Source organism: Condylura cristata, unplaced genomic scaffold (genome assembly GCF_000260355.1).
Source record: "Condylura cristata isolate star-nosed mole 26May11 unplaced genomic scaffold, ConCri1.0 scaffold00004, whole genome shotgun sequence".
Classification (NCBI taxonomy): domain Eukaryota; kingdom Metazoa; phylum Chordata; class Mammalia; order Eulipotyphla; family Talpidae; genus Condylura; species Condylura cristata.
In genome coordinates, this window is record NW_004567105.1 from 16,921,393 (window position 1) to 16,940,014 (window position 18,622).

The window sequence follows — 18,622 nt, forward strand, 5'->3', positions numbered from 1 at the left end:
AGAGTGGGGAGCAGAACAGGCAGATCGATGAAGTACACTGCTGAGGGGAGCAGCAGGCGGGTCAGGAGAGGTCTGCCACGCCATGTGGTCACCTCTGGGGCAGGCAGGAATCAAACTCATGCGGAAGCGGCTTTAGATTCTCAGTGCTGTGCTTTAACCCGCTGCGCCACCAGGGAGGGCCTGTAGTGCATGTTTTAAAGAGACAACCAACTAGGGTACCCTTTATAAATACAAGAAACTTATCATTTTGTTATTACAAAGTCTCTTATGTGCCATCATTCATTTTTTTCCTTCTCCTTACCTTTTTATTATATTTCAGATTGGTAGATTATTTTTTTTAATTTCACATACATATGTCCTTTGAATTTTGCTTCTAGTTTAGTAATAGATTTAGGCCATAGTAAATTCTATCTTATTATATATACCTCTATGTTAAAACATTAATTTAGTAAAGAGACTAACTGATTAGGCATATCACAGATGCTTTTCTTTTTCTTTTTTTTTTAAAGATTTATTTATTTATGCATACAGAAATGGGATATAGGCCAGAAGTGCAGGGGGGTGAGAGGATTCACCAGGGACAGAGTGGGGAGCAGAACAGGCAGATTGATGAGGCACGCTGCTGAGGGGAGCAGCGGGCGGGTCAGAAGAGGTCTGCCTCACCATGTGGGTCACCTCCAGGGTAGGTGGGGATTGAACTCATGCTGAAGTGGCTTTACTTCGTAGTGCTGCACCACCAGGGAGGGCCCCCACAGATGCTTTTTGACCTGAGTTCTTTGTCCTTAAAATTGGAATCAGTTAAACAAAAATGTGTCTTATTATATCCATGAGTAAGTTATGCCTCCACAATCAGAGGAAACAGTGTACAGTATCAGAATCATGGTGTGTATGTATCCACACCAACATAATAGTAAGAATATTTACAACTTTTTTCTTTATCGGTTCTTTTTTCTTTATAGTAAATGATAATAATACAGACTATATATTACTTGAAAAGAAGAGAAAATGTTTTCTTGAAAAGCGTCAAATGAGATTTCTATTTGGGAATCTTTATTAAATAGTTATTTAGAAACTATGGTGTCTGTTGTGATTATCAACTTTTTTGTTTTGTTTTGTTAGGACGTATTCCTTATGTTGTATAGGTATATTGTAATAGAATCATTTTAGTTATAGCAAATACTCAATATAAGGGTAGAATAAAAGCCACAGGTACCCAAACTGGCTTATATTTAATTATATTTAGTGTTACAAAATTATCACAGCTATACCAGAAAATGCATTGCTTACATATATATAAATTAATACTAAACAGTTTCATTTTATAAATCTGGAAAAATATACACATAGTTATATATATGTATGATATAGATCCTACACTGAATAGTAATCTCATCTAGACCAAAAGGTTAAAGAGGTGAATTCAGAAATTTAATTGGCTTTATATTTGATGGTCAGTAGGTATTAATGAAGAGAATGACAGGAAAATTCCATTTTAGCTTTGAATATGTGAATATCAACAGAAAATGTTGATAACTGTGAGTATAAATGGTAGTATATTTTAAGTGGGCCTGTGTGTGAATCTATTGCCTATTTTTTTCAGAATGTATTGTATTAGTAACTTTAATAACCTTGCATTAATAACTTATTCAAATGACAAATGTAATTATTTTAGGGTTATTATCTTTAGCAGAATTTTTTTTATAAAAACTAAGCCATTAGTGACTTTCTTTTGTCTAAAACCTGCTGTTAGGTCTTCTGGAAGATTCTAAAATAATTCCCTTACAGTTTCAGTGTGTGTTTTTTATTATAATGTAAGTATTTTGTAACAGTTTCAGTATGTGTTTTTTATTATAATGTAAGTATTTTGTATTTTTGTGTGTTATATCTTGTATCAACATCAAGTTGAATATAAATGAAAGTGTTATAGTACTTAAAGTGAGATAGCTAATTATTAACATTAAAAATCTTGGTTATTATATTTCTTTTATAGAAACTAGAAACTGATATTCTTGAAGTTAAAACAAGCAAGGAGCAAGTTTTGCAAGATCTGCAACAGCAAAGACAGCTGAATGCAGATTTAGAGCTTAGAGCTACTGAATTCAGTAAAAAACTTGAAATGGAGAAGGAAATGTAAGTAAACTACTTATGGGAGAGAATTATAAATTAACTATTAAATTTTCCTTAAGGATTCAGTTTTTCTATCACAGCATTTAAAGACTTGTTAAATATTTTTCTGTGTTGATTCTATAAGCTGCTTTTAATGTGAATGAAAAATATAGTCATCATAATATGCTTAAAATTACCTGACTTAGGAAAATGACAGAAAACTTAGTTTTATAAACTTTGGGTTATCTAGTCTGTTTTCTTTAGTAATAGTGGTACTCATTTCTATGGGTTAAGGCAGTTGTTTTGAAATGTTTACTAATTTGAATAAATTAATGTTAAATTAACAAATGGAGAGACGTTTGTACATGTATAATCTAAAAATAGGGTTCTTTGAGGCACTGTGTCAAGTAGGAAAATGGATAACTATCAGAAATGATCAATTTGATCTTTATCATGCATTTTGACAGAATGCCTGTAATTATGGGCAGAAGGAAAACACCAGAATCAGCATGCCTTTCAAAAATATTAATGTAAAGTTCACATTCAGCTAAATGTACAAATCTTATTTATTACTTGAGCTTTAATAAATGCATACTCTTGTATAGCCATGAACCCCCAACACCTAAAGCATTTTCATCACCACTGGTTGGTTTCTTTGTGTGACCTTCTCATCAATACCTTACCCTTTCCCCATAGATAACTACAATTCTGATTTCAGTCTCATGGATTAATGTTTGGCATTTTGAACTTTATTGAAATGGAATAATAATGAGCATAGTGAATTTTACATTGAAATGAAGCAGACAAAAGTTTCTATATGATTTGTGACTAACAAATTTGGAATAGGTTCTTTAAGGTACATGAAAAAAACCCCTCTGGCCTTTGTAAATTAGAGGGTTTTCTATAAATAATGTGTGTGTATAGTATATGATTTCTTTTGGGATCCACTGTGGTGGATAAGACTGGATTACTCAGGAGGTTTAGATAGTTTTGAAGTTCCCACTAACTTTTTAACTTCAGGAAAATCATCTCCATTTATTAAATCAATGGTTCATATGTTCAGCTGCCCTTTTTATTTTGTTGTTGTTGTTTGGTTTAATTTAGAGACATTAATATCTTTATTTCTGAATTACATAGGAAAGTCTTATATCTCAAAAGTAATTTATTCTGAAATGGAATTAATACATTTTTAAAAAGATTGTTTCTTTTCTTTATTTAGAGTATCTAGTACAAAGTTGGATCTACAGAAAAAATCTGAAGAGCTTCAAAATATTAAGCAAATACTTACCACGCATGAAGAAGAAAAAATAACCCTTAAAAAAGAAATTGAAAATTTAAGTCAAGATGCAAAGGCACAGCGCAAGGAATTGAGTGACAAAATTCAAATGGCAGCAACAGAACTACAAAAAGTGAAGACAGAGAAAGAAACATTAATGACTGAGCTTTCTGCAGCAAAAGAGAAATTATCAAAAGTTTCTGAGTCTTTGAAAAACTCCAAAAGTGAATTTGAAAAGGAAAATCAGAAAGGGAAAGCTGCAATATTAGATTTGGTTAGTTGCTTACACTTGCTTTGTTAGTGAGGGTGATTCTTTTGTTTGAAATGTAGTAATTTCGATTTAAATGTAGTGATTCTATTTAATTCACTGTTTATTTTAATCCTACATGGTTTTTATGAGTAAAGAAATGGCTATGTTTAACCTGCGAAAAAGATACCAGTGTGTGTGTGATTTCCCAAAAGCCAAGGATGTTTTCAGTCAAACAACAATTTTTCTCTAATGCTATTATAAAGTACATTTTAGAAGGTAGCTAGCACATTTGCCCTCAAGGACACTTCCATAGAGAATAGAGATACTAGTTGAATGCTGTTTACTTACATGAAAAAAAAAAAAAAGAAAAATATTTAGAAAGATCTTGCTGGCTTTTAATTCTGGCACCACAAATTTTCTAATTTTTTACTGAATATTTTAAAGCTTTAACACCTTATCTTACTAATACTATAAAATATATTTAAATTGTAGAGAAAAAGTTCACACAGTTTTTTAAAAATGCTTCTTAACAGAGGGTATACTCTCAGAAATATTATAACCCAAACTATCAGCCAAAATAAAACTCTTGTTTTCAGTATGGTCAGTGAAAGTGTTTAGTAGTATGTAAAAAAACATGATATATTAGTATGTTGCTTTTTTGTTCTGTGTGGAAAATATCTATTTATCTTCTCTCAAGTTGTCTATAACTATTATTTTATTACTTAAAAATACTTTCTTGTTTCCATTTTCTTGAAACCTATTCTACTTTTAATACAGTAGTGCTACACCCTAAGTAATTATAATTAATTATGTGATATTAACAAATGGTTTCCAAAGTACTCTAAAATTTTATTGAAAGTATTTATTGTGACTTTTGGTTGAGATAGATTCACTTAACTTTTTTCCGTCACCCTTTATTGATATTTTAATGCCTGTTTTTATAATTACAATGGGTGATTCTATCTCTTCTTAACCCACCACTGATTCTTATTTATAACCTGTGTGATTCTTACTAAGTTTGTAACCAAGCTTTTCAAGCTTACTATATTTTCTATATAATATAGTTTCCTATTTTTATTTATTTACTTATTTTTAGGAAAAAACTTGCAAAGAATTAAAGCATCAACTTCAGATTCAGACAGAAAGCACATTTAAGGAACAGAATGAACTGAAAAAGTCACTAGAAAAAGAAAAGGAGGTGAGATTTTCTGTTTTTATAACAGCAGATATGTCAACCTTAAAGTCTTCATATTTTAATACTAATGCTTAAATAAAGGGTTTATTTCTAAGTGTCATGGACATGTATATGTCCATGTATTTTTAAAATTGTCATTTATGTTTTACCTACTAAAGATTTAAGCCAGTTTTTAATAAAGGGCCTAAGATAAAGTATTATAAAGGTGGACAATTAAGTCACCTAACTATATAGTTATAATTAGATAATTAAGGTTAGGGAACATTAATACAGTCAGAAAATGTCTTGCTTATCTTTTTATAGAAGTGATCTTTTTAAGGGCTTTTTAATTTATAGACATTTATATTAATGACATATTTGAGCATCATTCTTTAACAACCAGTACTTTTTTTTTTTAAACAGGTGATGCTTCTGTTATGCTTCATCAATCAATCAAATGAGTGAATCAATTAGTATAACATATTGTTGTTATTCTCTGAGACATACCTCTAGAAGCTATAGGCTAGGGATGTAGCGTTCTAGAAATTTGATTTGATAAAGTAGTAAAACCTAGTCCTGACAATTCTTTTAATATGATTGTATTTTCTGTTTGCTAATCAAAAGAAGATGTCTGTGTTGTATATGCCAGGCAGATAAACAACAAAATTATAGTGTCTTAGTGTTTAAGCTCTGAAACCAGATTTTCCAAATTTCTGTTTTCATTGTGCCATTTGTTAGTTAGAATGTGTGCCTTGTAGTAAGCAGATTCCTCAATCTCCATGTCCCAGTTTCCTCAGCAGTAAAATGGGGCTAATAATAAAATCTATGTCATAGAATTATTGTAAGAAATAAATGGGTTAGTATATTTCAGAGTGCTTAGAACTCTGACAATAACAAAGTAAATGATCAAATTTTAACAATTAGTTTATCACTGATTATTAGAATCATTATTATTGTTAACTATCTTCTAGCAGTTAACAGTTCTAGTTGAAATTCTGGTTTTACACAAAAATATATTCCTATGCATTGGAGTTAATCTGGCGCATCCTTAAATAGCACTAAAACATTTTCAGAAGTAACTTTGAATATGGGCAAGTGTTTAAATTGGGTCCTAATATAATATGTCTAAAATATGAAAGCATGACTTTGACTCAGAGTGTGAGTTAGTTGTAGTTCATCTCGATCACAGAAAGAACTCAGTATGACTTCTATTATGTGATATCTAATTTTGAACTGAAATATATCCTAAAAGATTATAAAAAATAAGATAGTAGCAAAGTACATCATTTAGATACGTAAACAGTCAGTAACTGCTGTATGATAGAGTGTGATCAGACAGATACTAAATACATATGCTTATTAGTCTTATTATAGTTAAGGTAAGGTTATTCTTTTTGGTTAACTGTGACAGATCAACTCTGTTGTATTTTGAGAATATTCTTGAAAGATAATCATTTCAACTATATGAAATTGATGTTATCCCTATTTTTTTTTGATACAAGTGAATACTAGTCTAGTGTATTTAAAGGGTCTATCCAAATATATAATAATGAGTTAAAAAAGAAGAGGACCAGGCAAATACTGAAGATAATCTACCATGTCATCTACTAGTGAATAGTGTCCACTGTAAAGGCTCTATGAGAGCAGGACTTTCCTTTACGGTTTACTATTGGCTATTTGTGAAATAGCAGGCTCAGTGGTTTCTGCCTACAGTAGTACCTGGCACAGTAAACACTTAGTAAATGGGTGCTAAATGATTAAATGAATGCTGAACAGATTTTATTTTCTTTTAGACTTCTCATCAGTTGCAGTTAGAACTCAATTCAGTGCAGGGGCAAGTCACACTGGCCCAGAATTCTTTAAAACAAAAGGAAAAAGAAGAACAACAACTTCGGGGAAACTTAAATGAGCTAAAGCAGCTGAATGAACAGAAGAAAAAGCAAATTGAAAATCTTCAAGGGGAAATTAAAATTAGTGTTTCACAGAAGGTAGTGCAATGACACTTACTTTATGGGGAGAATAACTTTGCAATGAATATTATTAGCACAGATGAGTTGCAATGTAGAAAAATATATATGCTCAAGATTTTTCTAACTTAAATAAGCAAATACACTTGATTATATGGTTGAATGTCTAAGTCTGGACTTTCATTCATTATAACCATGTTGACAGATAATTCCTATTTGAAGTTCTAGGCTAAACCACTTGTTTGATAGATACAACATGAACTTTTTATAAAATAATAACTAACATGTTAAGGGAATACATTGTATAATATTTTGTGTATTAGAAAATTTTAAAGGAATTTTAAAAAAATTTGTGCTTGTTTAGGGAATGAAAACAAAGCACAAAATGAGAACCTTTTTTGGTTTTATTTATTTTTATTGAGTAACATTTGTTTACATTGTATATGTATTGGTATACATTGTGTATGGTTTTTCATGTATTTTCATTTCTTTCATGTAGAAATTTCACTTAGTTTAACCTCAAGTGGCATAATCTTCTGAAGCATCAAGCACTGCATCTTTGTCAGAAAGTCCCCGAGACTTTGATATTTAGGATTTTCCAGTGAATTTTGTTTTTCATTATTTAATTGCATTGAAAAATTAAATAATAGCTTCTTTTTTTTTCACTTTTTTAGTTTTTAAATTGGGATATACTGTGTTGTGCAATTCTTTAACTTTGTGGCTGTAAAAATGTAGGTTGGTCTTTACTAAAGTGAAAGAATTTCAGAGTATAAATGCAGTTCAAATTGTTCTGAGGAATCTCCTTAGTTATGTGGATTTCATTTTGTATATTTACAGATTTTTGATATACATACTATTTTAAATAATTATCATATGTTTTAGACAGAGCTTGAGAATAAACTACAACAGCAGTCAACACAAGCAGCACATGAGCTCTTGGCAGAGAAAGAGAGAATGTCAGCATTACAGGACTCCTATGATAAAAGCCAAGAAACTTTAAAACAGCTTCAATCTGATTTCTATGGAAAGGAATCTGAACTTCTGGCTACAAGGCAAGATCTCAAGGTATAGTAAACTAGATTATATCGTAAAACACAATAAATTGTTTATTGACGTTATTAAATGGTTGATTTGAACTCAAATGAGTAAGGCAATGTTAGTATTTGTGGGATATTATACATGTTTTCAACTAAATCATTTTTTAAAGTATACTTTTAAAAACTGTTTTGTATTTTAATGAGATATATGTGAATATTAGCATTTAAAAACAAGTCATAACTTTTGTAGCAAAATAATTTGGAAGTATGTTAATTGCTGCATTATAAACTTATCTAAATTCTTTGCTGTCTTTATGTGAGAATAACTTTATGTGAAAATAACTTTTATTAAGAGCTGCTATTAAAAAATCTAAGGCATTTTAAATGTAAATCACTTGTGAGGATGCAAGTAATTTTCTCTTGTTTGTCAGGCAATATTGAGTTTAGTTTTATGTAACTGTCAACTTCCCAAAATTACTAGAAAGTTTAATGGTTAAAATGAAATTATAACTCCAAAATAAATGTAACCTTATCTATCTAAGCATGTATGAGAAATTGCTATTGGCAATAATATTGATTTGATAAAGTACCTTTTTTTTTAAGATTTATTTATTTATATATACAGAACTGGAGTATAGGACAGAGATACAGAGATACAGGATTCACTAGAGACAGAGTGGGGAGTAGACGGGGATTGAACTCATGTTGAAGTGGCTTTAGCTTCTTAGTACTGTGCTTTAACCCACTGCGCCACCAGGGAGGGCCCTAAGGTATCATTTTTACTAGAATTAATGATAAGGAAAAATAGTAAACAGGTAACAACAGATGATTCATCTAGTTCTCTTTTGTTGTCAAGGTGGAATATTATGTTTTTTTTGGGGGGGTTATGTTTATTTCATTTAAAGTACATTGTTGAAAAATTCTGTTGCAAATCACCAAATGCTTATTACATATGTAACATATATACTATGTTTATACTTAACTCATAGGACATTGTAGATTTCTTTATGAGGTATGTAAGACTTAACTAGGTAGGATATAAAAATTGAGTATATAGTCCTGAGAAGGTGGTTTTACACAGGGGCTCATTTGAGAAAAGGAGCTGAGTGAGGATGAGCAGTTAGATTGTTACCATTACGGTTTTGGTAAAGTGCAAGTTTGTGCTTGGAAGTTAAGTTAAAAGATTGGGATCAGGGCCCTCCCTGGTTGTGCAGCGTGTTAAAAACCAGCACTAAGAAGCTAAAGCCACTTCAGCATAAGTTCAATCCTGATCCCAGCCCCAGACGTGATCCACATGGTGAGGCAGACCTCTCCTGACCCACTTGCTGAAAGCACAGTGTTAAGATGCTGAGGATAGATCCTCTTTTCAAAGCTCCTTGTACAGATGAGGAGATTGAGGTTTGGGTTTGTTTGTGACCAACCCAACAATGAATAATTACAGAACCATGATTAGATAGATCTTAGTTATCCTGATTTATTGTCCTCTGTTTTTACGCCATCATTTCACATGTTTTTGTAAGGTAGAATGTTGATGAATTCTATTGTAATGCTTGCAAAATCAGAAGTATCCTAACTACTTAGGAAGTTTATAAAAAATTCCTGGAGAAATTCTAATAATATTTATAGATCAATTAATTGTCAGTCATTATTTTTCCTTTGCCTCAATAATGCCATATGATCTTGTTGTATATAAGCAAGTTAGATAGAGATTTGGAACCATATAACATGATACCCACCTAAGTCAAGGCTGCCACTGTGACACCAAAATACCAGAACATCTGCTGGCATGATCTATGCCTTTAGCCCCATCTGCTGGATTATTTATGAAATACTTAAATTTTATGACTATTTCAGATTTGCTTTGCTGTATGTTTTTGTTGTTGAGAAATATTAAAACTGAAATTTAATTATAAATTTTGTACCTTGTGTGAGATGAATGTGTTAGAATTACATATAGATCACCTTAATGTGTCACTGTTTTTGTTATTTTTATCAGACATCAAGAAAAAGTGCTAATGAAAATTTAAAAGTTTTATTTTGAAAGAAGAAAGTTACTGGTTCAGACAAAAAACAATGGCAACCACAGAACACTGCAGGAATTCCTTTTTACTTTGCTGCTATAATGTGACTAGTGCATTCAAAGTCACTATTAGTAGTTGGTCTATGTAGACATTTACTTATTTCTAATGGGTGTAGTGGTTGGGTTCCAGAACCCCAAGAAAACCATGGAATGGGAGAAGGAATTTTCCAAAAGAAGAGATGCTGAACAGGTAGAAGTAATATGGTCTAGGATAGCTAAAAGAAATATTTAAAAGGTGTGACATAGACATAGATGAATGTTTGGAGACAAGACAGAGTAATATGTCTTGACATACTGAGAAAAAATTTCATAGAGGAGTCCTCATTTTGAGCTTGACTTAGTGAGAAGGTTTTGTGAGTTTAAAATTATGTAGGCTATTACTTAAACCAGGGCATTTTGAAATAATTGTTAGAGTTTGCCTTCCACACTGCAGCAAACCTTGGTGTTCTCTAACATTGGCTAAGCATCTCTATTACCTAATTACAGTGATTGTGATTATGGGTGATATGATATGGAATAGACTTTGTCAATTTTGTTCATTTTATCTGAAATCACTCTCACCCTTTGTGATAGGTCAGTTCCGATACATACTATGAAGTCTTCTGTAAACACATTCCATGGTTGAATATGAGGGCTCTCGTGTTAATTTTTCTGTGTGTGGTACATAAAAAATGACTATTTCCTTGTGTACCTTCCATTTTACATACTAGTTCTGTTTTTCAGGTTATAGAATCAGCTACTTTAAGTCAAGGGCCATCTTATATCTTCTTGTCTACTGAAGTAGTATGTTCAATTAATAATTAGCTGCTTAGTCTTTCCTGAAAAGAAACCTTATGATTCTTAGTTTTCTATTGGAAACCACTGAAAGTTCAAATTTAATTTATATCAGAAAGACTTCTGAACAGAGTTTTTCTAATAAGGAGTTAACTTTTTTGTTCAAGAAGTTCATTATATACATGAAATAGTCTTTTTTTTTCATATTTATAATTTTTTGAATTTCAAGCCTAGCCAGCAGGGATTCATCCTTTCTATTGCTTTATCTCATTTTTAAAGAAACTAGATCTCAGATAAAAAGGACAGGTTCCATTTCCAGATGGTAGATTATCATCATTATCCCCTTCCATGCTTATACTTAGCATTAGTAGCTATGAGTGGCAAGGTTCATGCCATTTTCCATTACTCACCTGTTAACCATGTTGACCTCAAAATGAAATCTAATAGTAAGTTTTACAAAATATTTGGGCTTTTGAACAGGCAGTAACTGTGGTCTGCGTTAACTGACATTACTTCCGTCACATTGATGGGAAGTTAAAAGAATGGGATGATGGTCTTAAAAATAGAACTTCAGATGTCTGGTTAACTTTTTGCTTTTCAGTTCACTTGCTTAGTTTGGCAGATGTGAAATATAATTATTTTTCTCCTAGGATAAAACTCTTGTTATCAATTAAAAGATTCTATAATGTCAAGGGATATTACCTATCTTAGAAAACATAAGTATATGTAACATAAAATTTAACCATATCTCATAAAAATTTTTTACATGTCCTCCCGTATGTATGTTCTCTGAACATTATAGTTTACTTAATGACATTCCTTCATATCACTTGGCCATGAAATACTTATAAATTATTTCTAGGGGTTATAGAATGGCTTCAGTCTTACCAAATATTTTATACTACAAATGATTCCCTTAGACAAGAGAAGAGAATTAATTATCTACAACTCTTTTCCATGACCTTACTAAGGGTAGAACATAATATCTTCTTACAGTATACTGTTTTTCAATGTTTATGTTGCTTGTTATGTTTCTGTTGAAATTTGCCTTAAAAACGACATATAATAATTTTGGACAATTGTTTTTATCAGTCTGTAGAAGAGAAGCTTTCTTTAGCACAGGAGGACTTGATTTCAAACAGAAATCAAATTGGAAACCAAAATAAATTGATCCAAGAACTTAAGACTGCAAAGTCTGTGTTGGAACAGGATTCAGCAAAGAAAGAACAGCAGCTGAAGGAACAGCATAAAACTCTACAAGATATTCAAAAAGAAAAGGTATTTCATTTTTTTACCTAACTAGAATTTTAGAGTTGCAATGGCCAGCAATTAGCCACTTAAAAGTCTTAAGGCCGATGTCACCTTTATTTTCAGTATCTCTCTTTCTTGGATTTCTAGTTTCTGACAAATCAGGTCAAGCAGCTGGAATTACAATGCCTGAAAGTGCTTTTTAAGAACCTTTTTATCATGCCTGCCCATTTTTCTTACTGCCCTTTGTAGTTTTTAAAAATTGTATAAATAAGGACTCAGATGTAAGAGAAGGTAATTAATTTGTTTAACGTAGGTAGAAAGGGGGCAGAGATTATGTCATAAAATAGTTGCTGTCATTTTTATTACATTGTTTTTCAATTTAATAAAAGTTAAGCATTAACTTTTAAATTATTTTTTCAACAGTCGCTGAAAGAAAAAGAACTAGTCAATGAAAAATCTAAACTGGCAGAGATAGAGGAAATTAAGTGTAGACAAGAAAAAGAAATTGCTAAATTGGGTGAAGAACTCAAGTCCCATATACAGGAAAGTGTAAAGGTAAGTGAAGACTAGCAGTGTTCTTTTATTCTTCTTTAAGTTAAAAATATATATTTATTGAGAAATCTACTCTTTTTGACAAATAGTCTCGCACTTAAGAGTATTCTTATGTTGAAACTGCCAGTTTTGTGTTCAGATCACTGAGTAAAACTGTTACATTACATTGAGAACCACTGATTTAGAAAGTTATGCTTGTAAATAGTAAACTTTAACATATCTGAATATTTAGAATTAAAATTTTAAGAAATTCTGTGTTTTTCAAATTTTCAAATGATTTCTTGTTCTGAACATTTTATGGTAGGTACAGGTAGGATGTCAGTAGAAGAAACTATTTGTTTATAATACGCTCTGTAAAATGTTACTCATTTTCTTAGAGAAAGATTGTAAATCTACTTGAATGCTTTCGTAATATTATTTGTCTATTATTATACTTGCCATTTTGCTATATAACTGATTACTATGTCATTATATTTTCCCAAAGTGACTTCCTGAAAATAGGAAGTGTAAATAATTCATCTTTATGAAGTGTCTCTAGGACCTAACATAGTGTGTGCTACCTTAATGGTGATCTATACATGTGTATTTATACTTGCTAAGAAATGGAAATTTTGAGCAAAGATTTTTCTTTTTCCATATAAATTAATCGGAACATGCACATGCCATGTATTATTTTGTTTTAAATGATTGTTGAGCAGAAAGTACATCTTTTTAGCCAGTTGTTTGTAATACTAATTTGTAAGACACTCATGAGAGAAGAGGCTAGAACCAATATTACATTTGCTATGATACCTTGCATGAATTTGAGCTATCTTTTGAAATATTTACTATTAAGGATGATACTTTTTTATTAGGAGGTAACAAATCTCAAGGATGCCAAACAGCTTTTAATTCAGCAGAAATTAGAGCTTCAGGGGAAAGTGGACGCCCTGAAGGCAACTCTTGAACAGGAGAAGAAAACCCAGCAAATGATAAAAGAGCAAGTGAAGAAAGAAGAAGAAGAGTTAAAGAAAGGGTTTATTGAGAAAGAAGCTAAACTGGTCAGTGAGCTCATGGTGGGAAATACATCTTGTAACTGATTTTGTAAATCAATCCAGTAAGAGAGGGTTCTGCTTGGAAATGTTGACTGAAATGCTAACATTTTAGTTTGTGACTAAGAAAGGAGATCTTATTTGTTTAAATAACTGACATTTGATTGGAATTATTTTACTCTCTACTTGTTTTGGTTTATTTAAATAAAAATCCAAGTAAAAATTGAAAAAATGTAAAAACACTTTTAGTGCCAGAAATACAAATAAACCTACAACTATGTAGATTGAGGTAAATGACACAAATGCTGATCATGTTAAACTCATTTGTTTGGTCAAAGCAAATGTTGATGGGGAAATGGATATGTGACTTGGGAATAAGTCTACTCTTCCTTCCCTGTGTTGTGCACGCCAAATGGGAAGCATCTGGCTTTCCTCTGTTGAATTAAGTCCAAATATCCTCAGATAACTGGACTCTTGACTGTTATAGTTGAAAAATTGCAGCTTCAAGTTCACACAGAGATTGAAGATTTGTTTTTTGGCAGGTTGATAGAGACAAAAGGATGCTTGTGAAATCTGAGACATAAGGAAATACCAACTTTGTCCCCAGAGTACCTTGCTATCCCTAAATGTGTGGTTCGCCTGCTCTGGTGGAAAAAAGAAAAATCTCAAGTTGCTTTACTTGACCTTGATCTTATAAGAGACTTGCTAACTCTCATTTTTAGCATATGGCCTTTGAGCTAGTGCAAATTGAACAGATGTTTGTGGGATCGATTTTATTAGTGTATAATGAATATTTTTCCCACCATCTTTTCTGAAGAAGTAATATTATTTATGCACCAATATTTTAAATTCAATAGAATTTATTTTGTACTATATTGCAAGATATTTCCCCATTGTTTTTCCTTTTTTCAGCACTCTGAAATAAAAGAAAAAGAAGTAGGAATGAAGAAGCATGAAGAAAATGAAGCTAAACTTACTATGCAGATTACAGCCTTAAATGAAAACTTGGGCACTGTAAAGAAGGAGTGGCAGTCTAGTCAACGGAGAGTTAGTGAGCTTGAAAAGCAAACGGATGACTTACGGGGTGATATTGCGGTATTAGAAGCAACAGTTCAAAATAATCAAGATGAAAGGAGGGCATTATTAGAAAGGTGATTGATTTTTCTAGCAAAGTATTTCCATTCTAAGTGATGAAGACATTATCATATCCTGTATGTTTAGAAGAATATTAAGGAAAGTATTTAACTTGTGTATGTATGTAAATAATCATTTAAAAACTCTTACACCAATGCCTCCTTGGTGGCACATGGGTTAAAGTCTCAGCACTGTCAAGCAATTGCCAGTCACTGCAGCCTGAGTTCCATCCCTGGCCAGGAAGCTGACCCAGACGGCCAGCAGACTTCTTGCCTGCTGCTCCGCTCAGCAGAACCATCTGTTCTGCTTCCCACTCTGTCTCTGGTGAATCCTCTCACCCCCCACACCTCTGGTCTATACCCCAGTTCTAATATACATAAAAAATAAAAATAAATCTTTAAAAAATATAAAGACTCTTGAGGCCCTCCCTGGTGGCGCAGTGGGTTAAAGCACTGCACTGAGAAGCTAAAGCCACTTCCGCATGAGTTCGATTCCTGCCTGCCCTGGAGGTGACCACATGGCGCGGCAGACCTCTCCTGACCCGCCCGCTGCTCCCCTCAGCAGTGTACTTCGTCGATCTGCCTGTTCTGCTCCCCACTCTGTCTCTGGTGAAGCCTCTCACCGCCCCGAGCCTCTGGCCTGTATCCCAGTTCTGTATGCATAAATAAATAAATCTTTAAAAAAAAAAATATAAAGACTCTTGAAACAGTTAATTGAAATTTAATGTATTAATTATACTTGTATGTATTTAAAAGTAGTTTATTGTCCACATTCTGGAAATGTTATTACTTTTTTTCCAAGTATCTTTTTTTTTTAAAAAAAGTTTCTCTTTGTGTTCTATCCTAGATGTCTTAAAGGAGAAGGTGAAATAGAAAAGCTTCAAACCAAAGTTCTAGAATTGCAGAGAAAGTTGGATAATACAACTGCAGCTGTTCAGGAGCTGGGCAGAGAGAATCAGTCCCTTCAGGTAGGTCACACAGTATTATAAGACAGTTTTTTAGTCTAGAATTTATCTCCAAGTAAAAGGTGTAATCATACTTCACAAAAATCTCATTAAACAGGTTATTCTTGGATAACTACTGTCTGCATAGCAGGGTTGTATGGCTTATGGGTAGCTAAATATAAAAGATAAAGAGCTTGTCTGAGAGATCCCAGAGGTTAGAGACTCACGTAATCCTTCAATTGTCAATACTGGGAAGGAATTACAAAATTAAAAAACACCAAAGAATAGATGAGTGGCCTTGTGCTAAAAATATCTGTGTGTGTGTGCTCCTGAGGAAGGGTTGATCACTAGGGTTAGATTAAAAATTGCTAATACCTTTGAGGAATAAAATTTGGTTTGCTTTAGGTTTAATTTTTTGGTCATTCACACTTATGAATGTAGCCACTTTTAACAATGGAAGTTGACCAAAGTATTTCTAATTTTTAAAATTTTTATTCTGTAGTGCATATTTTATAAAACATTTTTTTTTTTGGAATTTGGGTAATAAATTAGAACTTATCATTCTTTACAACATTGAATATTATAATGTATTTTCTAACAGATCAAACAAACGCAAGCATTGAATAGAAAATGGGCGGAGGACAATGAAGTACAAAACTGTATGGCATGTGGAAAAGGCTTTTCAGTAACAGTGAGGCGGGTAAGTGGTTTTGTTCATGTAGGTGTGATTTTTGGATTTTATTTGTTGGTAACAATTAACTACTATACATAGCAATTAAACTTCATACTATCTCGTTTCTGGTTAGCGTAAGTGTTTGAATTGCAGTTTTAAATTCAGACATTGATTTCCTGCTCAGTTACATTTTTGAACAATCATTTTCTAAAGTAATAAATACACTAGGATTAAACTCATGGTTTAGTCATCTTTGAGAGCTTTAAAGGAAGAAAAGGCAGGGATGAAGAACATTTGTTCAAAATAATATCATAATATCATAATGACATCATAATAACCATCATATGATATTTCAAGTTTATATTCCTGTTGAAGAAATTATGACTGAAACTTTTGGTGAAGTTTTTCACCTGATAGAGGTGCTTTATTAACACTTTTTTTTTTGAAGATTTATTTTATTTATAACTTTTTTTTTAACATCATTTTGTACATTTTTTTTTCCCATCTCCATTGTAATCCCTGTGGGTTTCCCATCACCGAGTCACCCATGTACCATCACCATAGTCCACGCACTTCCCTCTGTTAACACTTTTTAATGTCCCCAAGGGTTCTTTTGAGAATTCCATGATAAACCCATATGAAATGTCTGGCATAGTATCATAAATAGGGAACGTCTAATTCAACTAAAAGGTTAAGTTAACACATTTAAGTATTACGTTATTAAATAATACACTACCCACTTTGTGATTTACAGTATTCTTGCAGCCTCACAATGCTTTCAGTATACTTTTTGTGCTTGAAATTGTCTTTGTCATTTGCAGCATCACTGCAGACAGTGTGGAAATATCTTCTGTGCTGAGTGTTCTGCCAAAAATGCCTTAACTCCTTCTTCCAAGAAGCCTGTTCGTGTCTGTGATGCATGTTTCAATGACTTACAAGGATGATGGATTATCACAACTTCAAAGTAATATTATACAGATAGTAGGTTTTATAATAAATGCACTTAATAGAGGTCTTGGACTACTATTTGATTGGGACAGTGGTTGCCATTCTAGACCAAATTAGAGTACATATATTTTGGAATGTTATCAATATCAAGTAAACTCTTCTATTTTTGTGAGACTTGGGCTCAACTTTCATTACTTTTCCCCCACTTACCCCTGAAACAGCTTTCATGATAAGTTTAGAATCAGCCAATGAAATGTAAATAAACTTTGAACAGAAAATAGCAATGTATTTTTTTAAATATAATTTCATTATTCATAAATGACTGGGTACTGTTCCATAGCTTGCTTCTTCTTTCTCTTAAATTTTATATACAGGTATGTACATGGATGATGTTACCATATAGGTTGCACAATAATCCATTAGTTGTATTAAATATTCTCTTTGTGAAGTCATGCACAGAACTATAGGTCCTTAGCTCAGCTGCATTGTTATGTTGCCAGTGTTATGTATTTACTATTTGAGTGTACTAAATACAGTTTATGTTGAAATATGTATTCACCATGAATTCAAACATGGTTTTTGTTTTAACAGTACTCATTAAATCCTCTTGGGTGAATTTTATGAGAATCTCTGTAAAACCACTTTGCTTTCTATATGGTTATCTTGGTGTTTTAAAAATTAGATTTACTTTTTCTTTTTCTCTTTGTCTTCTTCTATATTATTTTTGAACTTCCATATTTTCTATTAAGAATTCTATAAAACTTTCTACCCTCACCCCCAATTGGAGAATGAATAATAGAAATTGTATAATGGTCATATTCCTAGTTTTTCTGTAAGCAGGAAATGTTCTTAGATAAGCTTTCATGTTATTACCTTCATTTTGTTTTCCCAGCATTGTCAGGAAACTGAATTTACTCTCTTAATGGATCTGTGTTTTTTCTTTTATTTGTTTTAACTTCCTGTGCATAGCTTTGCTTACTATAATTATTTTATAATTTTGATCTTAAAACTATTGCTATAATATTGCTATAATCTTATGAAAACAAATACAAAAGTACAAAACAGACAACAAATATTCTACTATATAGTTTAGTGTTACCTAGTAGGGAAGAACTTTAAATGTTATGAACTTTACTTAAATTTAAAAATGACTTTAAATTTAAAAATGGCTCTAAATTTGGGGTTCCATTTATTTTAGGGTGCAAAATTAATGCCATGAAATTATCTTGAAGTAATAACCAGAAGAATAGAGTATCACCAAAACAAAAGTATTTAGGAGTCTCAAAGTTATAATACAAAGTGAAACAGTGGCTAAGTATATATATATATATAGAGAGAATCAGTCCCTTCAGGTAGGTCACATAGTATTATAAGACAGTTTTTTAGTCTAGAATTTATCTCCAAGTAAAAGGTGTAATCATACTTC

General features: G+C 31.9%; 1 protein-coding gene across 1 annotated transcript in view; it reads left to right on the forward strand.

The window, feature by feature from the left end:
- Positions 1-18,522, forward strand: part of EEA1 (early endosome antigen 1) — a 93,737-nt gene extending 75,215 nt beyond the window's left edge. The window contains exons 19-30 of the mRNA XM_012735139.1: positions 1,991-2,130; positions 3,326-3,656; positions 4,729-4,830; positions 6,600-6,794; positions 7,656-7,838; positions 11,757-11,942; positions 12,339-12,470; positions 13,322-13,507; positions 14,411-14,649; positions 15,479-15,599; positions 16,177-16,275; positions 17,070-18,522. Coding sequence (XP_012590593.1) covers positions 1,991-2,130; positions 3,326-3,656; positions 4,729-4,830; positions 6,600-6,794; positions 7,656-7,838; positions 11,757-11,942; positions 12,339-12,470; positions 13,322-13,507; positions 14,411-14,649; positions 15,479-15,599; positions 16,177-16,275; positions 17,070-17,192 — 2,037 coding nt within the window. The 3' untranslated portion in view covers positions 17,193-18,522. The remainder of the gene's footprint in view (positions 1-1,990; positions 2,131-3,325; positions 3,657-4,728; positions 4,831-6,599; positions 6,795-7,655; positions 7,839-11,756; positions 11,943-12,338; positions 12,471-13,321; positions 13,508-14,410; positions 14,650-15,478; positions 15,600-16,176; positions 16,276-17,069) is intronic.
- Positions 18,523-18,622: the final 100 nt, after the last annotated feature.